The sequence below is a fragment of the Leptopilina boulardi genome, unplaced genomic scaffold, assembly GCF_019393585.1.
Source record: "Leptopilina boulardi isolate dan_hultmark-lab unplaced genomic scaffold, ZJU_Lbou_2.1 LbouV2_377, whole genome shotgun sequence".
Taxonomy (NCBI): Eukaryota; Metazoa; Arthropoda; class Insecta; order Hymenoptera; family Figitidae; genus Leptopilina; species Leptopilina boulardi.
The window spans coordinates 2,545,159-2,557,289 of record NW_026137948.1 but is presented as its reverse complement, the minus strand read 5'-3'; the positions used below and the strand labels follow the sequence as shown (position 1 = coordinate 2,557,289).

At 31.8% G+C, this 12,131-nt stretch overlaps 1 protein-coding gene across 4 annotated transcripts in view; it reads left to right on the top strand.

Annotated features, from left to right (window-relative positions):
- The window catches only part of LOC127287938 (irregular chiasm C-roughest protein-like), an 85,572-nt gene extending 74,986 nt beyond the window's left edge, over nucleotides 1-10,586 (top strand). For 3 of the 4 annotated variants that reach the window (XM_051315092.1, XM_051315091.1, XM_051315089.1), the window contains exons 10-13: nucleotides 2,705-2,955; nucleotides 6,529-6,761; nucleotides 7,699-7,828; nucleotides 9,627-10,586. In XM_051315092.1, coding sequence (XP_051171049.1) covers nucleotides 2,705-2,955; nucleotides 6,529-6,761; nucleotides 7,699-7,828; nucleotides 9,627-9,725 — 713 coding nt within the window. In that variant the 3' untranslated portion in view covers nucleotides 9,726-10,586. The remainder of the gene's footprint in view (nucleotides 1-2,704; nucleotides 2,956-6,528; nucleotides 6,762-7,698; nucleotides 7,829-9,626) is intronic. The other variant, XM_051315090.1, reaches the window with a different exon arrangement.
- The last annotated feature ends 1,545 nt before the right edge of the window (nucleotides 10,587-12,131 follow it).

Sequence of the window (12,131 nt, the reverse complement as noted above, 5' to 3'; positions counted from 1 at the left end):
ATTTAAGCCTATGTAGAAGTCTATCACATCAGGTTAAGGAGAAAAAAATACTGAAAACCTTCAAAAACACGGCTTTAGGAGTGTTTACCCCCACTTTACTCAACATCTTGACGTGATACGGAATTTTGGAACCCCGGAACGTGTTCAACACACAAAAAAACATTGGAAACCACTTAGTCCGGAAGGCAGTGACAGATTTAGGTCGGTCATTTCCTCCTGGCCGATAATTTGTGAAATAATTGTTGCAGTTGTGTCATGAAGCTACGTATTTGTCAGCTGCGCTACCAGCGGTGGGTTGGGGAGCTACACCTCCTCCCCAAATACGTAAAAAAAAGTATTTTCAGTCATTTTCTCCCGACTGATACATTGTTAGATGATAGTTCACATCATAATGTAAACAAATAAAAACGCCAACTGGCTGTACAGTGGTGGATTATACTTCAACCAGTCACCCGAACATGTAAAAAAATATTTTTTCAGTGATTTCGTCTCACTTGAAATTTATCCAGTTAATAGTGCTTTTAGAACCATTTTTTTGCGTTTTAGAATCAGTTTTTAGAACCAAGAATTCTACACTCGCGTTGAATTACATTAGTAATCGCAGTGTGGATTCGACCAAAAATCAACGCAAGTGATCTTGTATTGACCAATAGGCTATCCTGTAATTTGCTGCCCGCTTTAATGTTGAAGCGATAATTTAAGTTTTAACCAGTTGGATGAGTTTTATTATGTATTATTTTATTTAAAAATTTTACTGTTTCTTGTTGTAAAATTGAAGTGTAAAATCTGAAGGAATAAATATGTTAATTTAAAGCTACTACCTTACTTAATATTCTTTTAATTGCAAGATAAACCGTAGGAGAGGGATAGTCGATCCCATATTATTTAAACCGATTATTGTTCTCAACTTTGACTTTCGGGCTATTTGTGCTTCGAAAAGGGAAATTTAATTAAATAATTTTCTAAACATAACAAATAGATGATCATAATTCTAAAACGCACTAAAACACTGGCACATTGAATAGTGCACGTGAGGATTCCGGCATGTACAGCATAATGCAATTAAATAAATTTATCACACAAAAATGCAGGTAAATAACAAATTTTAATTGTACTGAATTCAAGGCAAAAAATTCCAACACTCGGCGAAATTTGAAGATTTAAAATCGACCTTTCAAAGACATCGGATTTTAAAAAGTCAATAATAGAACAATAGATTCATATTCCTTCAATGAATTTACCCCATTCGTATCACATTAGCACATATTTAGAATCAGTTAATCGCGTTCCATTAGAGTGTCTTATCTAATTTCTTTCTTCCATTTTCGATCCTTATCTGTTATCTCGCTCGCTTTTCTTTCTTCAATATGACTCATGTCGATATAGTCATAGTATTTACATAAATTAACTGCGATTTTCCCCCTACCAAGATCTTCTAGCCAGCACCAGATCTGGGTCTAGCTTGACTTTCCAGACCAGCATCGCTAGATACAGCGTAGAAAATACAAAATAAAATTTTTTAGTTATCTAGACATTCAATCTAGCACCAGATCTGGGCCTGACTAGACTTTTCAGACCACCGACGCTAATCAGGGTCTGACTAGTGGCTGAGTAGCACCAGAACTGCGCTAAGCCAGACTCATCAGACTAGCGATGCTAGACGCTTTCTAGCTTGCACCAGGCTTGAGTCTAGACGTTCCAGAAGATGTTTCTACACGGGATGCGATAGTCTATCCTGGACTGACTATCGTTTCTTTTACCCCTCGTTCACCCTGTCGATATTTTGAGCTATTAATGTTAATAAGTTCGTTTTTCATTGTCTTCAGGACTCGAACACTGATTCCAGTCTATGGAATTAAAATTACGAAAGGCACTAACGCGTGAGTCACGCGAAATGAAAAGTGGAAAATTGTAACAAATAACGTATGTGAATAAGTGATAAGTCTAATACCTAGCGCCCGACGCGCACTGTTCATTGTGGCAGCTGACGATTTTTCCACCCACATACAGCCAACTGATGTTTTTATTTGTTTACATTATGATGTGAACTATCATCTGACAAAGTATCAGTAGGGAGGAAATGATTGAAAATAATTTTTTTACGTTTTTTGGGGGATTGTAGCTCCCCAATCCACTGCTGGTAGCGCAGCTGACGGTCATGTAGCTTCATGACACAACTGCAACAATTATTTCACAAATTATCGGCCGGGAGAAAATGACCGACCTAAATCTGACGCTGGCTCCCTGACAACTCTGATAACTCAAAAAAAGTCTTGTATTCAGCGATCCCCAAAACCCCCAAGTAATAAGTAATGAAAAGTCCTAAAATGACAAAGATCTTTGTTATTCCCAAATATGGAGTTAATTCTCTCCATTTGTCCCTCCCTTTACTTTAAAGCCTTATATCTTTGGCTCAAATTGATGAAATTCAGTCAATTTTTTTAATCGATATGAAATCTTCTGAGAAATATGAAAAATTTAGTTTTCTTGATATAAAATTATTTAAGACAAAATTTTTTAATTAAACAATGACATGTTTTTAAAGAAAAGCCTCAATTTTTAAAAAACACATGGGCGATTTGTACTAAGTGTGTACTTTAACGGTTATTACTAGAGGTAGATAATTATAGAATATAATATTATATAATTAAATTATAAAATATAATTAATATAATGTTAAATAATATATTATATTGTTTGTCAGAAGAAACTGATTCGAGTGCTGAACGATATCGAGAAAGTGATAGAAGTAGTAATCTATCAGATGTTAAAGCGGATATAAGAGCTGGATCAAGTGTTAGTAATGCAGAAAGTGTCATAGCTCTCGATAGTGAAGGAGAAGGAAGTACAAGAGGTATCAATGCTCTCGCTTTAGCTGGACCAGTTGCAACTCCAATCGCAAATTATCGCTACAGTGCAGATTACACTGAACCAACTTTTCCACCTAAGAATAATGTAAGTATATTTTATTATTTCTATTGGAAAGAGTATCAAGCCTTTTTTTCTTAAACATAACTTCGGATTTTAAACTGGAAATGATTGTTTTTTTGTGAATATTTTCGTTTGAAGTGCAGTTTGTGTTATAGAGTAAATTTATTTATTTTTGCCAATTTTTTTTGTGACAATTTTTTGCTTGTACGTCAACAAAACGATTTGAAATGTAAAAACAAAAAATTGTCTTTAGAAACGGAAGATGAAATGAATGATCGTCATTAATATTTTATCTAACAGAATCTCCACACTGGGATGACAATTATATCAGTTCGAATTAATTCCATATCGATTTCCAAAATTATATCCTGTGTAACTAATCTTTGACGCAAAAATAAAGCCAATTGACACTTTGGAACAGTAGAGATAGTCATACTTGAACTAATAAATATTAATAAGTAATCTGCTTATCTTTGATACTAGGAAGAAACTAACAGTGTTAAAAGCACCCTTATTATCAATAACCAAACTGCTTCCGGACTTATTCGTAATTAGTCCGAAACAGTCCGATCTATGGTCAACTTTTTGTCACCTGGAATTGGTCTGGTTAAGTTCAAAGTTTGTCTGGTTTTTACTGGCAACATTGGCCGGAATAGTTTAGGACTTAACAGAAGTAATTTCGTATTCACTAGTTGTGTATAGTCAAATTAATTTCGGATTAGACTGGATTAATTATTCCTATTAACTATAATTGTTACTCACCGGGATAAATTCGGGATTTATTTAACATGCTTGTCTATGTTTCCTTAACTTCGCTCATCACTTAATTAATTCTAGTACCAGAATTGATGTGATGATTGTCGACGATTATGACCTCTTCTGGATCAATGACTACAGCCGCGAGCTTCATTCCTCGCCGGTTGGGTCCTGGGACTGTCACCTATTTGCTTATTAAGTATTTTTTCCAAAGCTTCCTCAACAAGAAGCTGCAGCTTCAGGGACTCTGTTGTCCTTACTTCTTTATTCTACGGAGGTGAATCCTCCTTCTTATTCTTTTGACCCTTCGCCATCTCTGGGCTACGAGGGCTCCTTTCCCTTTTCTTGGCTTCGTGGACTGCGTGTCTCGATTGTCTCCGAGTATATTTCCGAATGTATCATGCTAACAGTACTTATGCTGCTTATGTTAACACTGAGAAGGCTCGTTATACTTTCAGTCCTTCTTAAACCTTTCACGATAATCTAAGCATCCAAGCCATGGTCACAACAATAGAAATTTATTTTAAACCGTTTTAAAATAAACTGCTATTGTTGCATTTTTTTCTTTTTACAAAGTATTCCTTTCAGGTTAAGAACATTATAATTTCTTAATACGTAAACTTAATTCTTTTTAGGGTTCCGTACTCGGTTCGGAACCCTATTAATATCAGTTTTTTTAAATCGTGGACCCCCCTCCTAGCGGTCACACGAATTTATCTGGAGGGCTGAAATTGATATATTTTAACGTATTTTTACGTGTTGTAACGAACTTCGCGAGACTTTAAATGAGCAGCTGCGGGCAATTAATCCGTGACGAGTCCATCCAGATGAGGAATAAAAATCGATTGATTACATTGAACAAACAAAACATTTAATAAAATGAAATGCGAGTATACAACAATTGACAAAGATGCGACGCAGCGCATCGATTACGCGCGGAAAATCGTGACGGAAGGTGCTTCTACGGTAAGAAGTCTCGCTTCTCTCTAATGAGAGGACCGACCGCGATCGTCATCGTGACCCATGACATCCTTCGTATATGTCACGATGACACCCGAATATATGATTCGGTTAACGACCGATCACTGTCGTAGGCTTGAGGCTTACGGCTGGCGCGAGAAATTAGGAAGTAGGGAAACAGCCGGGAACGGCATATTTATCCGAGGCCGTGGCGTGGCGTTCCTGCAAATCAAATGTTGAACGTCCGCCCTCATACCTTTCGTGTGAGCCAGAAAATTGAGAATGCGTCCTAAAACCGATCGATTCAACAGTGATGTTCCAAATGATAATGGTAAAGGATGATGTCATATGTTCTATTTGCAACTGTTATTGCCTGAGGAGGTTTGCTTAAGATTTTTTCAGGATCAATCTCACCGCTGCTAACAATAACAACCCTGTGTAGTATGTGTCAATATGCATCCTAAAAATTCCGAGTGTGTTTAATTATGACGTCCCGACTGACAATGATAAAGGATGAAGTAGTTCCGAGTTTTTCGGAAGTGACTACTTTCGGTTGGTCATAACATGTATGTGGCACATGTAGTCGTATTTATAAACGGTAATCTGCCGCTGGTATGGTCTCCGCTTTCCCGGATTCCGGACAGAGGTACTTATACCTAAGTCTAATAGTACCACGGAACGCGTCTGGTGTCCGGGAGATCCTTGGGTTTTCACCAGGCATTGGGCTTGGATTCGTGGTGGCAGCAGTTACAGCCTTCATCGCTTGAGGCTAGAGACGATTGTTCGAAGTGAGTTCGTCTTTCGTACTCAGTGTGTGACCTGCATTAACTTAACTCGGATGGCAAACCTGCAGAGTTTCCAGGAATTGGAAAGGTCCCGCCTCTTACCAAGAGGAGCAATCGTAACTTAGGCCGGTCGCAGTGCTAATTGGAAGGTGACCAGAACATCTAAAATATCGGTGATGGCCAGGCACTAAGCATAAGAATAAAGACTTATGCTTAAGCCGTAATTTTTAAGCCTTAAGTTTTAAGCATAAAACTTAAGACTTAATACTTAAGCATAAGACTTAAGGCTTAAGAATAAGACTTAAGCATAAGTCTTAATTCTTAAGCTTGATTCTTATGCTTAAGCATAAGACTTACGGCCACGAAACCCTAAGATGTAGGGTTCTCATACTGATTATTAGGTCTTAATTCAGCTGAAAGACTTTCTGTCTTTCCCTCGACAATAAATCCATTGGCGGTAAGATCACAAGCGCCAGAACATAGCCTTAAAGTTTAACGTGCGAGATTTTCCTATACAGGTATACCTACACGGACCCAGTGGTAATGCTTGCCATCAATGGTCCAACCCAGTGATCCGGATGAAGATTCACGGGCCCCGGTTCCTTTTGGTACCGTTTATACTCTAGCTGGTTAAAGTCTTAGACGAATTATTTCACGAATTATCGGCCAGGAGGAAATTGGTCCCTCAAATCTGTCGCTGGCTCCAAGACTATATAGGCTAACGCTATTCTATGAGCAGAGAGAAGTCCATCAGAAATGTCGCGGTTCTTTATGACCGAAACCCATACAAGGGCATTCCGGATAGTTTACATACAAATTCCGGATTATTCTAAACTCATTTCGAATTAAGTTTTTTGATAGAACTAAATTCAGAATGTTTTCGACTAGTTGTGGATTGATTTTAATTCCGGACTGATTTCGAATTGGTCTTTTAATCCGGACTGATCACTGACTAATAGTGATCATTTTCGGTTTGGACAAATCCCAGTCTGAAATTTCTATACAAAATTTTTTCCTCCGCAAAACGTATTATATTTGTTTTTTCAATGGATAGAAGAAAAACTATCTGTTCAATATCAATAACTTTTATTTACAGGATGGAAGCAATAACAATGGTTATGTTCCATATGTTGATTACACGCGAGATTATTTGCCGCCTGCTTCTCAAGGCATTGGTTCCTCACGAGAATCTCTTAGTCGTATTCCTGTGAGTGGAATTTTAGGATCCAAAAAAATTGGATTCAGTTCTACTAATTTGGAAACGACTTCACCACAGGCGACAATAATTGATCCTCGTTATTCTGCAGCCTACGGTAATCCCTATCTAAGGTCAGTATTTATAGTTATTATGTTTATAGTTTATAAAAGACATGAAATACTTTTTTTAGATATTTTAATTTATTTAAACCTTGCCATAAATTACAATGAGAGATTTATTTTTTACGGAGTCTTACCTCACGCGATGGTAAATAGAAAAAACTAAGAAAATTATTTTTAATCAAACGAAGATATTTTCTAATGAAAGTTTTCAAGATAGTAGTTATGGGTGATTCTCTCAAAAAGAACAAATTATTTGTGCACAATTTTGGACGAGGTTTTTGTTAAAAAATAATAACATTAATTTCAATTAATAAACATTCTCCCAGCCATACGATAAAATTCAACAAATTTTTATGGGATCACTAAAGAAAATTTCAAAAAAATGGCAAACAACTGAATTATTGAATGAAAACTAGTGTTAAAACTCCATTCCGTAACATCAGTTTTTATTCAATATTTCAGTTATTTTACCTTTTTTTAAAATTTTCTTTAGTGGTCCGATTGAAAATTGTTAAATCCTAACGTATGGCTGACAGAATTTTAAATAATTTCAATTAATTTTTATATTTTTTAACAAAATATCTTAAAAGCGTAATTTGTCCTTTTTGAGAGAATCACCCTTATATTTTTCGTAAATTTTTAAATTAATTTAAATGATATACTATAAAAGTATCCTTATGTCAATTACAGTTGGAACGAATATTTTACGTAGTTTCGTATATTAAATAGAAAATACAAAGCATAGAATTAAAGTCATAGAAACCACAAATTGTTTGAAATTTTCTATCCCATAAATCATTTAAATAAAATATCGAAAAAGAAAAATATTATATTATAAAAAAAACATCGAATTAATCAGAAGTTATTTAAATATAAATAATTTGATTCAATCTAATACATTTTTAAATATAACTATTTTTAATTATGTGATACCTTTTATGAACAGGACTCCAGTTGCAGAACAATTTAGGCATGCTCCTCATGCAGCCATACCTGGAGTTACGCCAGCTCCTCCGCCATATACGTCAGCAATGAGGATGAATTGTTTAAATACATTAAACGGGGCTGGTCCACAGGTCAGTTATAATTGTTTATTTAAAAATTAAAAGATTAAATACTGGATTTCTAATGCAGTTTTAAGTCTATTTTTAATCTTGATATTTTGTTACTGACTGAAAAATTTATATATTAAAAAATCGTTTAGAGAATTCTTCAGACTATCAATGTGAACTTCTCTATTGAATTACGCAGTGAATTAAATATTTTTATATATTTGGGTGTTTTTGCCGATTGGATTTCAGCTATTCTTTCGGAACTGACTGGAAAGAAAATTCAGCAATACGAACTATTCTGAATATTATTTTTTTTGGAACAGTTTCATATAGACTCTTTACATTAAACAATTTTAAAGTTTCCTGCTAACAATGAAGACTTATCCTTCACGCTGAATTGACTTTGTAAAATTTCTTTAATGAACAATTCTATATCCCAGATAGTGTTTCAAAAATTTTTTTAATTTAGCTTTAGGATGCCTGGCTTATTATTTTACTGATTCTTACAGTTGAAATTGTTTCTCGAGGAAAGACATCAGTTTAATCGATAGACTATTCTTGAGAATTATCGATTTCTCTGGTTGAATGATAAAGAGCAACATTCCCTTATCTAAAAGCGATTACTAACTTATCCTTAACTTTTAATTCAAAAGATGTTGTCATTTTAAAAAATAATACGAAAAATTAATTTTTTTTAAAAATGTTATCTAAATTTTAGCCGGTTCAGTAAGAAATTTTTTCGCTGCTGCAAGATTTGAAAAGCGTTTAGTAGGATATATTTTTAATATTAATTACTTACCCTGGCGCGGATATAACAAACTACGAATGTAAGACGAATTAGTCTCTCATTTGCAGTGAGTGTAAATAATGTGGAAAATGAATGGAAATTGCTGAAAACTACTGTTGAATTGAATAAGTGAAGTGTAAGACTTATTATTTTTAATAGTGAAAAGTATTTAAATTGAATAAAAACTGAAAAATTATTTTACAAATATTTAAAGAATGTAATTTTAATATTACCGATTAATATTGGTCCGTATTTTACATATAAAACATAAATTTAATATTAAATTATCATTTTCTTTTGAAATAGAAGGTGACATTATCGATAAAACGATTGTCCGCATTTTACACGCTAGATGGTAGTCTAATTGTTTTCCTTGTTGCCTAATTTGAAAATAAAGAATAAAATAATACTATTTATTTAGTATTTCAATTAAATAATTGTTATCAATATCGTTTTTAAATATTATAGGTCTTTATTTTCAAATTAATATTTGAAAACAAACAAGGAAAACAATTAGACTGCCATCTAGCGTGTAAAACGCGCGGCAATCGTTTTCTCGACAATGTCACTTTTCTATTTCAAAACAAAATGATAATTTAATATTAAATTTATGTTTTACACATTAAATACGGACCAATACAAATTGATAACATTAAAATTATATTCTTTAAATATTTGTAAAATAATTTTTTCATAGTCTTTATTCAATTTAAACACTTTTTCATTTTTATAAATAATAAAAGGTCTGACACTGTTATAAACTCACTGACAAACAGCAGAGTAATTTTCATCAATTTTCCACATTATTTCCACTCCTTACGTAAATCTCACATTCGTCGTTTGCGATCCCCAGAGTTAATTAATAGAAACTTTCCTCTATTTCCTCATAAGAAATACTTGTATAAAAAAAGTGTCATTTTTTTTAGTTTTAACGAAAAAGACTCAGAAGTTTATGAGGTTTCGAAAAATGTTTCAATTTGAAGGAATTGTTGGATATTATTTTTATTTTTTGAAAATAAAAATATTTTGTTTTAGGCTCCTCTTGCTGCACATTATATCACAGGTGGATCGAATGGAGGCATCACAACTGTGAAACGTTCTTCAGCAGTAACCACTCTAGCAACTCACGTATGAGACAGGAGAATTGATTTCACTTAGAATCAATAATCAACCATTCCGTTCTACGTCAAGATAATTAATTCGCTTATTTTCAAAATTTGCGAAATGTCTTTACAAAATCACTTATTATAAATAATAATAAGTGTAGCACAATGTGTATCTTCATATCATAAAATATTTCAATCAGTCGTCTCACTTCACATATTTTCTTAAAAAAAAGTGATCTTAAAGATCGTGAATACTGTTACTTGTAAAAAGGTTAAGAATCTAGTCGTTCGTGAAACAAATTTATTTTCTCCAATGCATTCACTGTGAATGTTGATGAGAAATTCTATCCTCCAAATTTCTTGAAGTGAATTTTTCACTCTTCTTCATGTAGAAAATGAGTGAATAAAAAATAAATCACTTTTTACTTCAATTGATGTGAAAATGAATGAAATCTCACACTTTTAATGTATCTCTCATTGGAATAGTTCCACTTTACTGAAAGAATAAAAATTCACTTCACGAAAATGAGAAAAATATAGCAAATTTTCTGTTTTTGAAATTTTTATACAACTAACCAAAATTATAAAAAAAAAAAAAAAATTTTTTGTAAAGTAATGGTACCACTAACTTTGCGCTTATTGCTACCCAAAGAGAAATTTTCTTACATTTTTTAAACTCATTTCATAAAGCATAACTAATTCGTCCTTGACTGTTAATATAAGAAAGACAATTTTATCTTAAACTTAAAAAAAAATAAAATAAACTTCCGTGTTTTTCTAAGTTTGCAGAAAAACAGAAGGTACTTATAGCTCAAATTAAAAATGATCTCTTAATTTTAATTTACTTCTGGTTTGTAAAGTGCAATATTTGTTTTGTTTTTTTTTTTTATAAGAAAAAAACCGCCATTTACCTTATTAGACTTTGGAAGAATTTTTTTTTTTATTGTTATGGACTTTTTTCTATGCGGAAAAACAGGATTTTATTACGTTGCAATTTTTTTCTTACTATTTTTGTTGTGATTCAAATATTTCAAGCGTTTTATAATTATAATTTCTATTTTACTTTGATTAAATTATTATAAAAGCTTTAATAATTAAGTTACAATTAATTTTTTAAAACATTTTTAAAACATAACTAACACATTTGATTACATTCTTTGTATGAAGTTTATTCCTTAGGATACGAATTTCTGTTGAAAACATTTTTTTAAAAAAGATTAAAAATGAATGTCACATTGTAGTGAAATTACAACAAAATTTTGGATAAAATTTAAATACTTAAAAGTATTTTTTTTATAAACATTACTGAAGTTTTAGGAAAACTCAATAAAAATTGTCAAACTTAAAAATGTTCAATTTCGATTAAATTTCTATAATAAAATTAAATGAAATAAATAACTAAAGTTATTAAAGTTTTTAGAAATGTTTTTTACATTGATTCGTAACCTATGGAAATTGAAGTATTATATTAAAACTTGTTTAATTTGTTAAAGTTCAATTTTACATCTTTTTACAAAGATAGAAAGTATTCTGTTCTTTTTAATTTTATTCTTAATTTTATTTTAAAAATTTTTTAAATGTTTGTATCAAACGTTTAAGAAATGTGTTAAATGGTATTTAATTAAAATTGAAAATTTGTATATAAAAAGTTGTATTAATTTAAAAAATTCAATTTGTTTCGTTTTTTTTTAGAAAAGTTCGTTGATTAAAATCAAATATCGTTAAATTTGCGCAATAATGACATTTTATGGATTTTTTTTGTTTATATTCATTCTATGTTGATTTTGATTCGAACGTGCAATAAATGTAATCTTTTGAGGTTTGTGGATTCACTATTTTGAATTTTTTTTTTATTAGTATTAGGACAACAACATTCTTTTTAATTGAGTCTTGTCCAAATCAGAGATCACAAAAAGCAAACTTCTTTAGACATCTGTAGAATACTAAAGATAATCTTTATAGTAAGAGTGGTGAAAAGAAGCCCATGAAATAAAATGTCAAATTTGACCTATATTATGACGCGAATATTAAAAATTCGAAGTATTTTAAAAACTGTATGTTTTCGACATAAAAGTAAAGTATATTTTATTACATTTTAGTTATTTCTTTTAAAGATACTAAAAAAACAGTATTGACAATCTTCTGCTTATCTAATAACGTTGTATAAAAAAAATTAAAGTTTAAGTCAATAAACGGTTGATAATTAAAATTATAAATAATTACTACGTTTACACGGCATAATTAAGCTTAATTATGCCATGAAAATTCAGTAAATAAAAGCTATGGGCTTCTTCAACTATATATAGATAGACGTTGTACAAGACCATTCTGTTAGTTAGCAACTTCGCGATTCTAAATTGTACATATATTTTATAAAATATACATTTTCATCCATGCACATAAATATTATTAAAAGAGCATTATTAGACTGTTT